The sequence below is a fragment of the Carassius carassius genome, chromosome 49, assembly GCF_963082965.1.
Source record: "Carassius carassius chromosome 49, fCarCar2.1, whole genome shotgun sequence".
NCBI classification, from domain to species: Eukaryota; Metazoa; Chordata; class Actinopteri; order Cypriniformes; family Cyprinidae; genus Carassius; species Carassius carassius.
Window position 1 is genome coordinate 23127644 of NC_081803.1, and position 19282 is coordinate 23146925.

Sequence of the window (19282 nt, forward strand, 5' to 3'; positions counted from 1 at the left end):
GTGTTGCTAAGCGGCTAGCGTTAGCATCGTGAGAACGAATGGAGCGATTGTTTACTACTTCGCCTTCAAAATCACAACGTTTTGGATGCTTTTTCATGTTTTTAGTCGTTAAACGCGCTTTAGTTGTGTTGAACATGCATATCCGAATCATTTCAGTAGCTGTGTGCTGCATTATCTTTAGCCTCTGACGCTCGTTTGTAATGAAAGCGAACGGATTTTCTCCTCACCGAAGTGTTTGTGTATTTGTTTTCTTCTGATAAATTCTGCTGGAGGATTTAAAGTGTGCTTCTGTGTGATATAATGTCGCACATGTAGATTATCTGTCTGTCTTCTATTGTTATAAAGCTGCTAAGCTATTGGCCCTCAGCCCTCTGTGGCCGCGTCTCAAAACCTAGTGTGCCCCCTACATAGTGCTCCAGAGCATCCGTGGACAAAAACTCGTGGGCTGGCTATCTAAACCTCATTTTTGAGCAGCTGTCTCTGTCTAGATCTGGTTATTTGCACATTCATTGACTAATTAGTGTCTATGTCACTAGTTGAATCAAAACATCTTTTGATATTATGATTTGTAGTTTGTCTAGTTGTTTGGCTTTATGCTTCTTACATTGGATAAATGAGGAAATGCAGAGAAGCTCACGGGATTGAAGGTGCGTCCCAAATCATATTCCTTATTAATGCTGTTCAGTTGCTCCAGCCTTTTTTATTTTAGCATTACTAATTATTTTTCAAAATACAAATGTCCTGATGTATTTACTCGTCCAAGATGTTCATTGCACTTTTCGTTTTCAGTCTGTGTTTGAGGAAAACATTCCAGGATTTTTCTCCATATAATGGACTTCAATGGGAACCAGCGGGTTGAAGGTACAAATCAGTTTCAATGCAGCTTCAAAGAGCTTTATGTGACTTTTCAAAGCTTGACGATCTATGAATGAGCTTCTCAAATCTTTATTAACGATAAAGATAATAAACGTATAGACTGACACAGTCTTAAGACACACTAACTAAACTCCCGCTGGAGAACTATGCAGGTCTGTAAACTAAAAGTGTGTGTCAGTTTTAATGCAACTTTTGATATTGTTGAAATTAATAGTGAACTATCTGGTGCTTCGACTAATTTTCGAGAGTAGCTGTTTTTTCTTGGAAAGCAAGCTAATGAGGTTGATCATGTTATTCCAGGTGTTTCTCTCTGGTCCGGTGTCTTAGGTTTATTTTCAGTCTGTTAGTGGTCAAACCAAGAGGACAGGATGTCAGAGACCGCTAGGCATCCGCTCACATTACCACAGTGAGGTGTAGAGTTAAAAACGGGGCCGTGCCACCTGTCCACAGTATCCTGTTCCCTTTCCAATCTCTTTAAGAGATACTGATTGGGTAAATAATTCATATCCATTTCATTTCAAGCTAAACCCTTTGAGCTTCATCGCTCACGAGCGTGTGGGCGGATGCTGCTCGAAAAAAATGTTTCAGAGCATCTACAATATTTTTTTTTTAATTAACATTAATCAAGTCTCTTTATTTTAGTGTTTTTAATCTAAACCACCCCTGGCAATGCTAAATATACATCAGCTACTGAAATCACTTCTGATGTCTCTGGTTTATTGATTCTCACTGTATTCTGGTCATTTCACTTTAAGCTCAATTTGCGCGGTGGATTCGTTTTTTTTGACCATGCTCTTAACAATAAAGGTTCTAAAAGGGAGGAGGGGGGGGGGGTTGTTTTTAACAATTTTTGGTTCCCTTTTCAGTGAACAGTTCTTAAAAGAACCAGTTTTATAATCCTTTCTTCATCTAAAGGATCTACAAAGCTACAAATAACCATTTGATTAATGGATGATAAAGGTTCTTCATGGAATGGTCAATGCCAAAAAAAAAAATGGTTGATTGAATTTTTTAATGGTTGATTCCAGTGTCTTAAGATAGCAGTGCACTCTTGAATATAAAGACTTAAGGTGCATGGACCCTTTCTATTTCACAAAAGGTTCTTTAGAGTTTAGAGCTGACCACTGGATGGTTCTCTGGGGAAGCAAAAAAATGTTTCTTTCTGTGGTACTGTTGCAAAAACCCTGTTGTAACCTTTGGTTGTAAGAGTGTTTGTGCATGTACAATTACATGATTCCAAATGAGACTCAAACTTTGATGGCCAATTTTATTGGTATGGCATCCCAAAAGCACATTTGACCCCTCACTCCGAGCCGGGGCAGATTCCGGGCCGTGGGGGAAGAGACAGCAAGTGTTGCCCTCCTCTTGAGCCTTTGTTACCCTTCGGCTTTTGAGGCTGCAGTTTCTCAGTGGAGCTCTGGGTTTAAGTGGCCCACGGGGGAGCGGATGAATGAGAGGAGGTGAAGTCAGCGGGGGGCGGTGGGGGTACGTGTGTTCAGACAGGTGCCGGTTTATGCACAGCCACCGGGAGCAGGTGGGGTTACTAAAGACAACATGGAGCAAGTGCCACAATTATATATCAATTGGTTATTTACCAAAAATAAACAATGGAATGTATTTTTTCAGTGAACTGCGTATACGGTAAACTAAATTATTAACATTGTGCTTTTGTTTGTGATTTTTAGGGTAGGATGAAGGTGTGTCACACACGTGTGTCTGCATTTCATCCGTTTCTGCATCTGTCTTATTTGTCAAATGTCCGAGAAACAGATTAATGTGTGACTGAAATAGCATAAAGTGCACAAATGGATTGGATCATTTGCATTTACCACATTTTCTTTCCTTGAATCTGATGTTATGGAGATTAAGGGACACCAGAAAGTAAAAAAACTAGCGACTCATCATTAGTGTAATTGGTCACAATGCATTCGATATGTTTCTGATTTGTTAGCTTATTTATAAACAAAAAAATATATATATGAGGGTTTTATGTGTTTACATTACAAATCCTCATCTGTTCGGAGGACATATTTGTAGCGTTTAACAAGAAGAGTTCAAATAGGATTTTAATTAGAATTTCAAGTCTGTTTAATGTAGGATTCTGGTAAAAGACTAAAAGTCATCTAGTTCGGAGCCATAAGATGTTTTAAGAGCGACAAAGTTGATGATGATCCACACTGTCTGGCGTTAAATGCTAGAATGTTATCTCTGACGTTAAGCGTGTTCTAGATGAAGGGTGTTGACTCGTTAGCGTGTGTATTGGAAATGGTCGTGATTGTGTGAGTCAGGAATGCTGGGTAATCAGACGTTTAGGGCTGAGGGGGAGGTGAAGTGAACACAACAGCACCTGTACCCTTCAGGTAAATGAGGAGCAGAGGAAGAGGAGGAGGCAGAGAGCCTCTGGGGAGAGATGCTCGGCTGTCAGGAGCACGAGGGTAATTAACCTGCAGAGACCTGATCATGGAAACTTTTACAGCTAAGAAGCCTTCGGCTGCTTGTACGGTCGAGCGCCGCTGCTCAAACACGGCTTGTTTACATGCCGCATTACGGCTCGCATGCAGCAGGAGCAAGAAAAACCAATGCAAACCATTCTGACGTACATGTTTTCTTACATTAATGATTTCAGCAATACTGAATTCAGGACGGAGAAACGTTAGCAGCGAGCGGTTGCTGTTGAGATCTCTGTCTGTTTAAAGTGTGAGCTGAGAGAAGGCGATTAAATATTAACTTAATTTATTGCTTTGAGTTCAAGCAGCGATCTCCACACATTGACCTGCTCAGAACACAAAGATCCCGTCTACATCAGCACTCTGTGTCTATACAAGCACAATCACACCCTGCGGTCAATTGATGGTGGTTTTGTCTCTCCAAGGCGCCATGCAGACCCCAGAGGCAGGCGCGGACTCCACGTCCAGCGTGCCGCTCCAGACCAGCGTGCCTGCGGTCAGTGCCCAGCAGGGGGCGTCTCAGGTGCCCGTCCAGCAACAGGTGAGCCCATGTGTGACATCACAACGCTTCCATTACATTACATGGGGAGCCCCTTTAGGCTACTTAAATGTAATTTTCTCTATAGGGTCTATACCTTGTTCTTTTATTAAAAAAGATAAATAGCCTTATGTCAAATGTCTAATAAATGGTGCAGACGTGCAGTTTTGTAAAACACGCGTGACGCTTCTAGTGATATGACTGTATGCCGTCTTACTAATTAAGACGTAAATACATGAATAACATCTCCAGGTCTGCTCTGAGAGTCACTTCATGAGCATTTTACCATTTCATTTGAGTAAAACTATACTCCTATCATATACAAACACGATAAAAAAAAAGGTTTGGGATTTTGCGGCAGAAATATATTACTATTGTTCAGTAGAATGTACGTAATAAGCTACTACTTCTACTAAAATTATTAAAACCTTATTTTTAATGAATCATCATACAATATTTCTTCAAGGTTTTAATTGTAAAATTAAATCCCCTTTATTTTCCTAAAAAAATATTTTTTTATTTAAAAGATATATTAAATGACTTTTAATTAACAGAATTTCTGAGGATAAAATCATAAGGCTATTTTAAGAATAAACTTGTTTTAATGCGTTCAAATAATTAGACATGCTAAAACACATAATTTGGTAGCAATAAAACATAAGGTTGGGAAAAAAATAAACATTTCATAGGGCCCTAAACATGTAATTTGTTAAACTTTTAATAAATTGATATGAAATTGTTTAAGTTTCATGATTTTAAGTAATTAGACATGCTTTTTAATTAATAACATTTTATTTAGCCACTAAAAAAAGAGAATAAAAAATGCAAACATCCACATCACTGTAATCTAATGCTTTCTTAACTGCTGCTTTCTCACCGCTGTCATTGTGATGTGTTGTTTTGTTATTGAGGGGAAAGATTTATTTAACAGAGCAATACTGGATGATATAAAAGATCTTAATGCACGTGTAGTCCATAATAATTGTACCCTTTACCTCTGTGATGCATCCTGAAGAACTGTATGGCTTTTTCTCACAGCTCGAAACTCACATAGTTTTATGAGTATAACAGACTATGCTGTTGTTTACCTGCAATCTTACTAACCATATTAACAATTTTATTTAGTTTGTTCTTATTTACTACAGACAGTGAGAAATACCATGCAACAGAGCTAAAAATACTGAAATACTCCCCACAAATGAACGATAGAATAGAGCCAACATACATGTATCCACACCAAACTGTCGAAGCTTAAGCATGAAGGACTATCATTGAAGCCCTTTCTAGTAAACAGCTGCTGTCTTTACATCCCATGTTAGTTTTTACTCCAAATTCACTTCACAATGTTTTTATAATTACTTCTTTTTGTGATCTGATGTGGTTTCCTATGACAGAATGAGTCAATACCAGAAAGAGGAAATAATAATTAATCAGTTCAAGTGTTTCTATCTTCTTTTGATTCAGTAACAGTGATAGCTGGACACTTTTGTCCATATAAGGGATTTCCTGGAGCGTCATGAGTTCTGTTACTTCTGTATGAATGAAACACATTACATGACATGTGTATACTCAATAATGCTCATAACACCCTGTTTAGGTTAAAAATAGGAAAAAATACTTCCTTCTAAAGAAATTTGAAGTAAATATAGGTTTTTTTTGTCTCTCGGTGGATGCATGAGATTTCCTGAATTAAGAAATTACTGTCACAGATTTTCATCATAATAATTTAATGTTTTATAATAAAACCTTTCTGATTTATAGTTAAAGCAGGGCTCCAAACTGCGACCAAAAATATTAAATTGCGAGTGAAGTTTTTGCTGAGGTCGCCACTGGTGACAAGGCCTATATTTACATGTTATAACTTAAAAATGTGCATGTAATCCCTTTTTTCCTGATTGTTTTGCGATCGCATCATTTGCTGTTCATGTATTAAACAGAGACGACGTTTCAAACAGTCCTCATCTCTGAACATATCTATATCGTCTTTGATATTAGCGCAAGAAATACCAGAAAATATTGTGATAGTTTTATGTCCATATTTCCAGTGTAATGGTGTTGTTATTTCAGGCGCAGACTGTTCAACAGGTCCAGCATGTGTATCAAACACAGGTGCAGTACGTTCAGGAGGAAAACAACGCCGGTTACACCAACGGGACCATGTGAGTGTTTTTACGAGATTGTGAATGTGATTTAGTGTACTCCAGCTCTGTCGTGTCACTGAAACATGCTGCCTCTGATCGACTCCAGCTTCAGTGTGACAATTGTGTTCAGTCACCTGGAAATGACCACAAGTGTCCACGAGTTTCCAGCGTAACAGGGACGAGAGCACTCGGGTCACCTGAAACTCTTCTGTCTGCAACATTCGGATCGCTCATATTTAGAAATTCACTCAGCAAGAGGCTAAGATCTTTTAAATTGGCTATTATAAATAAAATGTCATCAGACGAGGAGAAAGCACATATCAGAAAGGCAATCAGAAGCAATGTTCTCTATCAAATAGTAATGCTTTGGTGATTTGTGCCTCCATGGAAACAGCACTGTCACCTGAAGCTGAAAGGATGCGAATGCATCAGGACATGACTTATGTTTCTCGAGTCAATTAAAGAAAAGCATGTGCGCTGATATAATGTCAGAAATCATTTGAGTGAAAAAACAGCTAGCAGCCATGTCTCAAACGCTCTTGTTTCATCGGCAGACGGACGTATTCATACTCAGAACCACAGCTGTACAACCAGAACAGCGGCGGGAACTACTTCGACACGCAGGGCAGCTCGGCTCAGGTGAGCTCTCACAGTATGACCAACAACGGGAACGGTGCTCTGGCCATGGGGCTGTCAGGAGGACAGATCATCAGCAGCTCAGGAGCGTATCTGATTGGAGGAAACTCCATGGATGGCTCCGCCCCTCACAGCACGGCTCAGACCACTAGAGCCTCCCCCGCCACGGTGAGCTCCAATCACAGAAGCACACGACTGAATGTTCAAAAACATGCTGAACTTACTCTGGATGCTTGGGGTGACTAAAGCCAAAAATATATATATTTTTTAAAGGCTAATAATTTTTCTCTGGGTCATTTTTAATGAGAGACCTCTGAGAGCCCAAAAAAAACACTTCAGAATCAAATATTTCAATCTAGTTTGTTAATTAAAATGAATTGTCAATTTGTATAGATATATGTGACCCTGGAGCACAAATCCAGTCTTAAGTGTAAATTTTTCAAGATTTGTACATCATCTTAAGCTGAATAAATCATCTCTTCATTGATGTGTGGTTTGTTAGGAGGACAATATTTGTCTGAGATACAACTATTTGAAAATCTGGAATCTGAGGGAGCAAAAAAATCTAAATATTGAGAAAATCATCTTTAAAGTTGTTCAGATGAAGTTCTTACAAATACAAAATAAAAAGGTGTAATTTTGACCCTTACAGTGTATTGTTGTCTACTGCTACAAATATACCCCGAGACTTAAGACTGCTTTTGTGCTCCAGAGTCGCATTTAAGCGGTTACCTATTAAAATAAATCAACATATTTCGTGAAAATGGGTCTGTTCTTAAAAATAAAGATTCTAAAATTGGGTTTTCAATTCTGGGCTTTCGCTGTGATGCCATTTCTGATTCCCCAAAGTGAAGAACGCTTAAAAAAATCTAAAAAAAAACATTTATGCAATGGAACGCTCTTACAAATATTGTAATATTCTTTATTGGCATTGATTGTTCCACAAAGAACCTTCAAGATCCATGGAATCTTTCCAATGCACAAAAGGTCTTAATAGTGGAAAAGGATTTTTAGATGATTTAAATGTACTATCCAGAAGATGAAGTTGTTGCAAAGTAAAGATTTACTTTAAAATGAGAGGTTACATAAAGAGTAGTTTAATCATTAAAGGGTAATTTTAGATTTTTTTTTGTTACACTTTCAGAACTATATATATAAAAAAAAGACATAAATGCATCATTTTGTGAAAACTACAGATCATACTTCTGTATTTTTATATCTCCATTCAGAGATAGTTGGATCAAGTCTAGTGCATTATGGGTAATGGGGTTTTCCTATCATTTTGGCAAAAGGAAACACTGCAATCATTTTTCTCACGTAGAAGCCAAGTCTATCTTGTCAGCAGTGAATTACCTTTAATTTCTGACTAATTGGTCTCATTGCCAGTGTTTGCTTTGCTCTGTTCTGAATGAAAGTTAACAGAAGCTGGATCATTATGATTATATGTGCGGTGCAGGGCTGAAGTGTGTGTTTGGTGGCTGGGATGCTTTAGTCGGGTCTGTTTCTGCTGCTCAGCTCTCTGTCGCTACAGCCTTCATTTGATTTATTTCCCCCCTTTTTTGTTTTTGTTTTCCTTTATTCTTTTGCTCTTTGGTCTATCAGATTGAAATGGCGATTGAGACGCTCCAAAAGTCTGAAGGTTTGTCCAGTCAGAGAAGTTCGCTGCTCAACAGCCATGTAAGTTGTGAACATGCACAGCTTTGCTTTCTTTGCACTTCGCTTTCTCTCGCTTTCTCTCTTTCCTACACTGTGCCATTCAAGAGTCACATGATCAATTCAGAACATTTTTTTTGTATCTGTTACATTTAAGAAGTTCTGAAAATGTGTTTATTTTCGGATTACCAGTGTGTGGACTTTCTAAATGGCACTGTCTTTTTTAGGTTATGCATCTTATTTTATTGTTAAGTTTGTTTTTATTGTTTTTCCATGAATTAACTTTTAGCATTTGTGATATTTGTAAACTGTTGTATTGGACGAGATGTTTAATGATTTGCTGAGGTTATAGGACCATTGCCATTCCAAACCTGTGACTTTCTTTCTTCTATAGAACACAAGATGCAATTTTTATTTTTTTTTAACCCTCTGGGCCTTTTCTGTAATTTTTGAATGGAAAAACTTTGTATGTTTTGAGAATCGTAGCTTCGTTGAAATGAGATGATACTTGGTGACTTTTGTTGCATTAGATATGTTAACACACACACAAAAAAAAAATCAAGGACACAATTCAGATATGTTAAAGGTAAAAAAAAAAATTCTAATGAAAAAAATAGCTCATTGAAATTGTATAAATATTGCATATTATTATAAACTTCCCTCAAAATTATAAATAATAATAAAAAAATATTATTGAACAAAAATGTATTACATTTATTTTCATAAGAAAAAAAAAACTTTTTGAGGCTCCGGTCACTATTGACGGCGAAGGAGCCATGTGTGACTCCCAAACGAAAAGGCCCAGAGGGTTAAAGAAATGTGAACTTTGAGAATCTAGCTGACAAGTTTAGCTGTTCTCCACAGCTGCAATGGCTCCTGGATAATTACGAGACAGCGGAGGGCGTGAGTCTGCCACGCTCCACTCTCTACAGTCACTACCTGCGCCACTGTCAGGAGCAGAAGCTGGATCCGGTCAACGCTGCGTCTTTCGGGAAGCTCATCCGCTCCATCTTCATGGGGCTGCGCACACGCCGCTTGGGCACCCGGTAAAATCAGCCCCCCCACATCCTCTCATTAACACATGCTTAGCTCTGTTCTGTACTCACCACAGCTGCATTCATTCACAGCAGACTTGTTTTCTCACCTTGACTATAGAGGGAACTCTAAGTATCACTATTACGGGATTCGCGTGAAGCCGGACTCTCCTCTGAACCGGTTGCAGGAGGACATGCAGTACATGGCATTGAGACAGCAGCCCGTCCAGCAGAAGCAGAGGTACTGTAGTCTCTGTCACGAAAGAGATCTGTAGTGTACGGTTCCCAACAAAACAAATGTCAAGGGTTCAATTCCCAAAGAAATGCATGAACCAATCAAATGTATACCTTAAGTCCAATACAAGTCACTTTGGATAAAAGCATCTGCCAAATGCATAAAGGAAAATTAAATCTCGTTCCCCTTTTGTAGATTCAAGCCAGTACAGAAGTTGGATGGCGTTTCGGGGGAGAACTTCTCCACCGGGGGGCAGCACACACCTAACGCTGCGGAGCAGACGTTCATCGCTCAAAGCCAGCACCATCAGCAGTTCCTGGGTAAAACACCGGAGACCGTCAGAGTTCACATTCATGTTTCAGAAGAGCTTTTCTAATTTTCCTTGTATGCCCCATTTAGACAGGTCCAGAGCTCTGCCAGAGTTCGTCGAACTTGACCTCGGAGAGCCTGTGGAAGGCGTCGGACCTGAAGACGTCAAAGCCCTTCAGACGCTGTACAGAGAGCACTGCGAGGTCAGTCGTACAGGACATCAGTTACAGTACAATTCTCAGCTCGTTGAGTTCAAAGGTTAAATGTGGTGTCACTGGTTTTCACACGTAGGCCATTTTGGACGTAGTGGTGAACCTTCAGTTCAATCTCATCGAGAACCTTTGGCAGACTTTCTGGCGCTATTCTCCATCCAGCACCGTGGAGGGCGTCACCATCACTGAAAACAGGTGTGTCACTCGTTACCTTCCTCTTTGGTGCTTCAACAAGTTTATTATTAGATTGTAATGTTAAAATATGGTTATTTTGGATGCAGTGGTTTGAGCGAGATCGAGGGCCGCCTGCCGCGGAGCACACTGATTCTTCTCTGCAGAAACGAGGCAGTGCTCAAGTGGATGAACACCTGTGATCACCTGATGTACCAGGCCCTCGTGGAGATCCTCATCCCTGATGTTCTGAGACCCATTCCTAGTGAGTCTCTCTTTATAGTCACAGCCTCAGAAGGCACAGATCATTATGAATCATCACGACACTCTTATCTTCACTGTTTGGTACGGTTGAGATACTATAAAACTTGTTATAAAACAGAGTTCTGGTCCTTGATTCTGATTGGTTGAGCTGTGTTCAAAGCGGAGTAAATTACGCTACAAAGTAACATACACCTTTGTTTACGTTTGTGTGTTGCTCGGCAACCACTTTGTAGCAACCACAACTGATTCTGAGGAGCTACATTGTTTGGTGGAAGAATACTGTTGTTATTAATATCATTACACTTTATTTGCTCTGTGAAACCTTACTACGTATATGGAATAACAGTTTTAAAAAAAGCAATAAGCACTGTGAAGCCGTGGTTTACAGTGAATAACATCACTTAGCTGTTATAAATTCACTTTAAACCACGGCTTCTTGCTTTATTAAACACTACCCTTTTCTTGCACCAAATTACAAATACTAATGGTAAATACTTGTTTTATAACATCTTTGTATAATTGGCTGGTTCTCACCAGACTTTGTTGATAGACTATAATCTGGCTCTGAGATTGTCCCTCGTGTGGAATTTTCCCGATAATATCAAATCCTTATTTTTGTGAATCTTCATTTGCGTTCGACAGGTGCCTTGACTCAAGCCATCCGTAATTTTGCCAAAAGCCTTGAGGGCTGGCTCACCAACGCCATGAGCAGCATCCCCCAGAGGATGATCCAGACCAAGGTAAGAGTGCAGAGGGTTACCAGCTGTTTTACTGCATTCCCACAGTCCATAATGAAAGCCTTTGTCCACCTTAGAAATCCCAAAAGAGTTGATCCTTTGTTTGGCAGGTTCCCGCTGTTAGTGCCTTCGCTCAGACACTCCGCAGATACACGTCTCTGAATCATCTGGCGCAGGCGGCCCGTGCAGTGCTGCAGAACACCTCCCAGATCAACCAGATGCTCAGCGATCTCAACCGGGTTGACTTTGCCAATGTTCAGGTTTGTTGTGCTCTTTGTGGCATCCATTCTTAACAGAAAAGGCTTGCCATCTGGGGGCTGGTTTTAAAAATAAAGATAATTTAATCATAAAATTACTATTGTTTTGCATTAATAAGTGAAGCAACTAATAATATAACATTTATTTCTTGGTAATACAGTAAAGCACTGAGCTTGAGTTGGGAAGCATGCAAAATTTACTTAACAACAGTAATTGTTTTAAGAATTTATATTTTATATATATATATATATATATATATAATTTATTTTTTAATTTTAACATTTATTAAAGGAGCTATGTGGAGGTTTTTACTTAAAAAAAAATATTTAAGATAGTTTTCATTTGTACATGTATGAGCCAACCATGATGTAAAAAAACGAATGACACCTCGACTGTCCACCACGGTTGCCTCTATCAAGGCAAGGCAAGTTTATTTATATAGCACATTTCGTACACAATGGTAATTCAAAGTGCTTTACATAAAAGAAAGTAAAATAGTAATGAAGAAAAATAACAACAAGAATAAAACAAGCAATTTTAAAACTTTTAAAATTATTAAAACTGTACTTATTTAAAATGAATTTAAAACAGTAAGAAAATGATTTTACATACAATTAAATAAAAAAAACAGTGAAAATATATATTGCAATCAGTTCGGACATTGCACAGTGCTCATTCAATAAATGCACAGCTAAACAGATGAGTTTTAAGTCTAGATTTAAATGTGACTAGTGTTTTAGCACATCTGATCTCTTCTGGAAGCTGATTCCAGCTGTGGGCGGCATAGTAACTAAAGGAGGACTCCCCTTGTTTTGTGTGAATCCTTGGTATTTCTAACTGACTCGATCCTAATGATCGGAGTGGTCTGTTAGGTTTATATTCAGTGAGCATATCTGCCATATATTTCGGTCCTAGGTCATTTAGTGACTTATATACGAGTAAAAGTACTTTAAAATCAATCCTAAATGTAACTGGGAGCCAGTGTAAGGACCTGAGGACTGGTGTGATATGCTCAGATTTTCTGGTTCTAGTCAGAATCCTGGCAACAGCGTTCTGGATGAGCTGCAGCTGTCTAATGGTCTTTTTGGGAAGGCCGGTGAGGAGCCCATTACAATAGTCCATCCTGCTGGTGATAAAGGCATGAACAAGTCTTGGCTGGAAACAAAATATCTAATTCTTGCAATGTTTTTTAGATGAAAGTATGCTGATTTAGTTACTGCTTTGACATGACTACTGAAACTAAGGTCTGTCTCCAGAATCACACCAAGATTCCTGACTTGATTTTTAGTTGTTTGACCCCTAGAGTTAAGGTATGCATTCACCTTAAACACTTCATCTTTGTTTCCAAATGCAATGACTTCAGTTTTTTCCTTGTTTAACTGAAGAAAGTTCTGGCACATCCAACTATTAATTTCATTAATGCATTGGCAGAGGGAGTCGATTGGGCTGTAGTCATTTGGAGATAAGGCTAGGTAAATCTGGGTATCATCAGCACAGCTGTGATAGGCAATTTGGTTCTTTCTCATTATTTGACTTAGTGGAAGCATATACAGGCTAAACAAGAGCGGTGCAAGAATTGACCCTTGTGGGACTCCGCATGTCATGGACGTCCACTTAGACTTATGCTCTCCTAGACTCGCATAATAACCTCTCCCTTCTAAGTATGACCTGAACCATTTGAGTACCATCCCAGAAAGCCCGACCCAGTTTTCTAGTCTCTCTAGTAGTATGTTATGATCGACAGTGTCAAACGCAGCACTGAGATCTAGCAATACCAGCACCGATATTTTGCCAGAGTCACAATTTAAGCGAATATTATTTATTATCTTAACGAGTGCTGTCTCTGTGCTGTGATGCGGTCGAAAACCAGATTGAAAATTGTCCAGGTATCCATTTGAGTGTAAGTATTTGTTCAGCTGAAAAACGACCTTTTCTATAATTTTACCTATAAAAGGAAGATTAGATATTGGTCTAAAATTGCTCAAAATGGTGTTATCAAGATTGCTCTTTTTCAGGAGGGGCTTAACAACTGCATTTTTTAAGGAGTTTGGAAATGTCCCAGAAAGAAGTGAGGCGTTCACCACTTCTAAAAGATCTGCTTCTAAGCAGTTAAACACATTTTTGAAAAAAGATGTGGAAAGTGTGTCAAGATAGCAGGTTGACGATTTTAGGTGCTGCACTATCAGCCTGTAGGCTCAATTGTGTGTGGAGGAGTCGGGCCCGAATTGGTGCGAAAATTCACAAAATGTGACGTCATGCGTGTTCTCGTCTACTTGGGCTTACAACCGTACGGCATGCCAGCCATTATAGTAAGCAGCGGCAATAGTGTTTTCAAATGGACTCTGCGGATGGAAAGAAGTGACCAGCCTCCAGCACAATTCAGATACCCACGGACACTCCTCGCAAGTAAAAAAAAAAAAAAAAAAAAAAAAAAGTGTGCGCACTGAGAACGAGCATGAGACTGGCTGCATTTCCTCTAACGGCCACTGGTGTCAGTAACGGTTAGAAATTTCAAAACCTACGCAATGCTCCTTTAATTATTATTTTATAATATTATCCTGAACTGACCGGCAACTTTAGTGATTATAAAAGCAGTGCTCTTTATTTGCTTTGTATGCGTATTTGTATTTGTTTTTCAAGGCACTTTGTGACTTTTCTTCACACACACACAAAGAGCAAAACTCTTGACAAAATTTGATTTCTTGTTGATTTTTATGATATCGTAATTTAAAGCAAAAAAATAAATGGAAATAAATGCCATCAACTGGATTTTTTTGTGGTAATTTGGTGTCTTTTTTAAATTTTAAATAAGTGTTTATTTATCACAATGTCTAATTTGGTCATTCAATTAGAAATAACATTTGAATTGAATTTTGGAATTTTTAGAGATTTACAGTGCTGGAAATAGTTGTGTGAAATGCTTGAAAGTCATTGAATTTCTCTCTCAAAAGGATGTACAAACCCTGAAATGAATAAAGTAGTAACATTTGACCATTTCTGCCACAACACCACGGTTATAGTTATCTTTGCTACTACTGGTTTTCTACGTCAGCGCCATTTGATCAGTTTATATCAGATAGATAAAAATCTCCAGACTGGATCTTTTTTTTTTTTTTGGCAACTTGTCCAGACTGCAGATCAGGGGCAAAAATCTGTGCAGAAGTTTTGTAGCCTATTCCAGCCTCACAATGTCCATGAGAAGATCCATCGTTGTAATGTTCTGACTGGTTGTTGATGACGTACAGGAGCAGGCCTCGTGGGTGTGCCAGTGTGAAGAGGGCGTAGTTCAACGCCTCGAGCAGGACTTCAAGGCCACCCTCCAGCAGCAGAGCTCTTTGGAACAGTGGGCAGCTTGGCTGGACAACGTGGTCACTCAAATACTCAAGCCGTATGAGGATAAACCCTCCCTCCCCAAAGCTGCACGCCAGTTCCTGCTCAAGTGGTCCTTCTACAGGCAAGAAATTTCACAATTGGTTTAGTTTGTGTAGATTGAAACCATACTGGGATCTCCCCACAGTAAACCAACCAAATGAACCAAGAATCTCTCCTACACCCTTACGATCAAAGTGTTAACTGTACTTTTGCATGTTTTGCTGGACTCTCACAGCTCTATGGTCATCAGAGACTTGACCCTCCGCAGCGCGGCGAGTTTCGGCTCGTTCCACTTGATTCGGCTGCTGTATGACGAGTACATGTTCTATCTGGTGGAGCACCGCGTCGCACAGGCCACAGGAGAGACGCCCATCGGCGTTATGGGAGAGGTAAAGACTGTTTGTGTAGCTCAGCGTGAGCCGTAAAGAGCCATGAAGCCAGGCTTTTTCTCTAATCGCCATTTCTTTGTGCTGCTCAATCTATCGCAGTTTCAGGACCTGAATACCATGTCACCTGCCAACATCGACAAAGGTAAGCTCAGACTGCAAGCTGAGACGTCATTACACCCAGAGTTACATAATTACAGTCCGGACTAACGAGCCCAGCCACTTTAGACCAGTAGGGGACTCTCAGATTTAGTTGCTTTCCTTTGAGAAACTGGATTGCTGGATGAGCCATTACTGTACAAACACTCTACAGTTTGTGTTCCTGCATCATGAGGCACATATTGTGATTCATCATTGCACATTACATTCTTTTTGGCACCAATCCCTCTTAATTTTCTTAAACTCATGTCCTTCTGACTAATAGGGACCGTGCTGGGAGCCCATTGTAGAATAGGTTGTCCATTTTTATTTCGATGGATAAAATAATCAAGCTACATTGCCCTACATTTTCTTTCTTTTTTTTGAAGAAAAAGTCATTTATTTACTCTTGTGTTGTATGTGCTTTCTTTTTCAGACCACAAAAGGAACACTTATACTGAATATACAGCAAGTTTAATTTTGTCTTTAAAAAAAAAAAAAAGCTTGATGTTGATCGCCATACACTGCCATTATACAAACAAGTGTGACATTTTGTGGTCTGAAAAAGAAATAAGGGGATACAACATTAGAACAACAAAAGGCTGAGTAAACTTAGTTTACATTTTTGGGTGATAAATGGGTTGTGAACGCCATTTCTTTTTTAATTGGCACGTCTCATTCTGATGTCTGCTAGACGAGGTGAGCGAGATGGACAGTGATCTGGACGAGGAGATGGAGGAGTCTGACGAGCCTCTGGCCAAGCGGGAGAAAGCGGAGACGGAGGTCATCCAGGTGTTGCAGGTGGGAGCCGTGGAGGACGGCAGCGGTGCGGTGGTGAGCGTGGTTCAGTCCAGCATGCTCAGCACTTTACCCTCGACCGAGCACATCCTCAGCTCGAGCGGAACCAGCACCATCCGCCACTGCGGCAGTGTGGGAAACACATACGCCTCGGTCTGAAAGCCCGTCCGTTTCGCTCTTATCCCTCATGAGCGCTTTCTATCTCTTTCAGTACCATGTCTCCAAGACATCTATTCTTAAAAGCGAAAATGGATTTCCACGACAGCTCCAACAAGCTATTAAATCAACTTTATGATGTGATGGGATGCTGATTGTAAAATTTAAAGCCCTGATGTTAGTAGAAAGCATTATTGGATGACCCAGAACTCAAATCCAAGCCACTAGCTCCACCAGGGATACCATTCGCCTAGTTGATATTTAATTACTTCTCTATTACTGTACTGGTTATTGTTTACAGTTGGGTTTAGAACATTGTAATTGGCCAAATGTTGCGTGCTGTTTGGTTAGGGAGTGGAAAGTCTCGCTGTGTGTAAGCAGGCTAGACGAGTGTTTCCAATTGCCTTCTGATTTAGTCATGTGGTAGCTCGAGTTTTTTTTTTTTTTTGTCATTGTACATATATGCTGCATGTGCGAACTGTATTGTGGGTCTTTTTCTTTTTACTAATTGGACCAAAAACACAAGTGTGAGACACAACAGGGCCATTTCGAAGCTTTGTTGCTTCGGTGCGATGTTGCAGAACAGAGCGAATGTCAGGGATTTTATGTACCTCGGGTTCATCTTAGTGCCTTAACCCAAACAACAGCTTTTCATTTCGTCTGAACCGGTGAGGCGACACCGAAGAGGCCACTTGTGTTTGTACTGTAAACCACACCGCCAGAGAATATTCATAGTAGACATCTGCCACCCAGTTCATCACGGTGGACACGTGGCTGGATTTGTGATCTGACACTGAGCACCTACATGAAAATTCAGGGTCATGGTATGCTAAAACGTGTCTGTCACTCACGTACTGCTCCCTATCTAACGTCAAGGCCCGTTCGTTCCTTCGCCTCTGGAATCAGGTGAAGTTGTGTGAGCGAAAGCGTGGATTTGGCCGAGTTGTTTTGTCGTGGTGTGTTTGCCGTCACCCTACCTCACGCCGGTGCTGCCGGTCTTACTCACAAGTCCTGATGGGATTGTGTCTCTTCTTTGCTGACCCACATGTTCTTGTTTTAAGTTCACATCAGCTGCCCTCCAACATCACGATTGGTGGACCAAAAGTTGATAAAGAGTTTAAACATTGGGTCCCGTTCACAAACAAGCAGATTTTACATTTACGTAAATTGTACTAGTGATTTTACCAACCATTCGTTTCATGCAGGAGATCTTTGATTTTATAATTTTTTTAATCTTCTGCATGAATAGATGATGATGGAGTTTAGAGAGTTTTTTTAATTACTGTGAAATGAGAAATGTTAAATCCTCTTCTGGAGATCACAGCATATATGTTCATGTAAAGTTAAGGATGAACTCTGCTGTTTGGTTTCAGATTGGTGCGACTAACTAATGGATAATTTTTGTACTTGACCTGTCTATTGCTGTACTATTGTGGAAAACACTGGAAAATTGTAGTTTGAAAACTAAAAAGCATTATTTTCTTCACTACTGACGTTATTTTAAATGAATGACTGTGTGCGCCGAAGCGGTTTCATGCATCTTTTTAATCTAAATGTATTATCTTCATTTTAATTAACATTTAAACCATCCTGATAGTTACCGCTCACTTGAAGAGATTCCGTATGACGCGTCCAATTTTCTGATAATCGTGATGTTGATTTATATTTATGTGTGCAATCTGAAAGTCACCTTTTTAAGCGTAACACCCAGTTACTAAAGATTTTCAATTTTTGTTATGGTTTTTGTACTTGCGAGTTGAAGAGTTGATTTTTCGTTTTCGTTACTACAGAAGAGCTTTGGTTTGGTTTGTTTTCCTTCTGTCCTCGTGCCTGGACTACAGACAGCTCTTCACTATTGGATGGATGTGTTGATCGTGTGCGATGACTCGACTCAAAGTGCTTTTGGTCTTGCATGCCTTTCCTCGGGCTGCTAGAATATCATGAGTTCGCTTTCGGACAGCGTGCCAGAAAGTATAGAACAGTTCAATGCGTTAATTTCAAACCACATGCCTGTTTCGACTCAAACTTTGCCAAAACATACTTTTGATTCAGAAAGTCTACTCTTTGTTGCATTGGTTTTTTTTGTTCTTTTCTGACCAAGACACTAATATTTAAATGGAAATCCTCAATGGACGTTTGCAACCTTACTCTTGGATATCAATGCAAAGACGCTTCTGATATCAACATATCAAGCGCTGAGGAGCGTGAAGACAAGACTAGAGACTTCAGTGCCTTTGACTTCTCCAAGACCTCCAGAACCAGTACAAGCCAACGGACGGCTGGACGTCTCCCAAAAACACCACTCACCTTTGACACATATGCAGTTTAAAGGCACCCAAACTGATTCAACTTCTGATGAAACAATGACACGAACAGAACTCTATTGGGATTCCACCAACAGAGCACTGCACTATCAGTGTCATCACGAGGGGTTTTGCTTTTGGTTTATTTCTATTGAACGTAGAGTGACATGCTTGGTTTCTATGTCGTCTTATTTTAGGAGTTTATCAGAATATATTTAAGTGCCATTTGACTGTTTACGTAGTGAGTCGTGGCCTGCTGTAGCGCGTTCAAATGCAAGCACAAGCATCGTGGTACTCAGAACTGAAATCCTAGATGTAAATATTCAGATAAAATGGAAGGATATTTATTTACAGTCCCTTACATCAAGCAGTTTAATAACAGATGTGCTTTGAAAGTGTAAATTGTGATATTTTCCCCCCATCTCTCACTCTCTCTTTATCGTTTTGGATGATGTAACTTACATATACAGTACATTTTTTCTTTTTTGTGTGTTGTTCCAATTTACCTCTTAGTAAATTATATCTTCTTGAAAATTGGTAAAAGATGACATAAGTGTAGAGTGATTTGTATTGTGTATTTTACATGAAGGATAACAAAACCGGGGAACTTTTATATTT

The 19282-nt window shown here is 39.5% G+C and overlaps 1 protein-coding gene across 2 annotated transcripts; it reads left to right on the top strand.

Moving 5' to 3' along the window:
- Positions 1-433: 433 nt before the first annotated feature.
- LOC132132065 (transcription factor RFX3) lies at positions 434-18081 on the top strand. Of its 2 annotated transcripts, XM_059544286.1 has the most exons (17): positions 435-861; positions 3749-3864; positions 5929-6020; positions 6557-6806; positions 8241-8315; positions 9156-9337; positions 9447-9566; positions 9756-9880; positions 9960-10072; positions 10161-10276; positions 10363-10517; positions 11159-11256; positions 11364-11513; positions 14757-14965; positions 15119-15272; positions 15372-15414; positions 16102-18081. In XM_059544286.1, exons 1-17 carry the CDS (start codon positions 831-833, stop codon positions 16362-16364), a joined length of 2292 nt encoding a protein of 763 aa, XP_059400269.1. In that variant the 5' UTR covers positions 435-830; the 3' UTR covers positions 16365-18081. The 2 variants fall into 2 exon arrangements, with proteins under 2 accessions (XP_059400270.1, XP_059400269.1); XM_059544287.1 differs by lacking the exon at positions 8241-8315 and having other exon boundaries at positions 434-861.
- Positions 18082-19282: the final 1201 nt, after the last annotated feature.

What these genes read in the sequence shown, in the direction of transcription:
- LOC132132065 (XM_059544286.1), top strand. Translation starts at nt 831, where the DNA reads ATGGACTTCAATGGGAACCAGCGGGTTGAAG. An exon ending in GTTCGCTGCTCAACAGCCAT is followed by an intron (nt 8,316 to 9,155) that starts GTAAGTTGTGAA and finishes TGTTCTCCACAG; the next exon opens with CTGCAATGGCTCCTGGATAA. An exon ending in CCATCGGCGTTATGGGAGAG is followed by an intron (nt 15,273 to 15,371) that starts GTAAAGACTGTT and finishes AATCTATCGCAG; the next exon opens with TTTCAGGACCTGAATACCAT.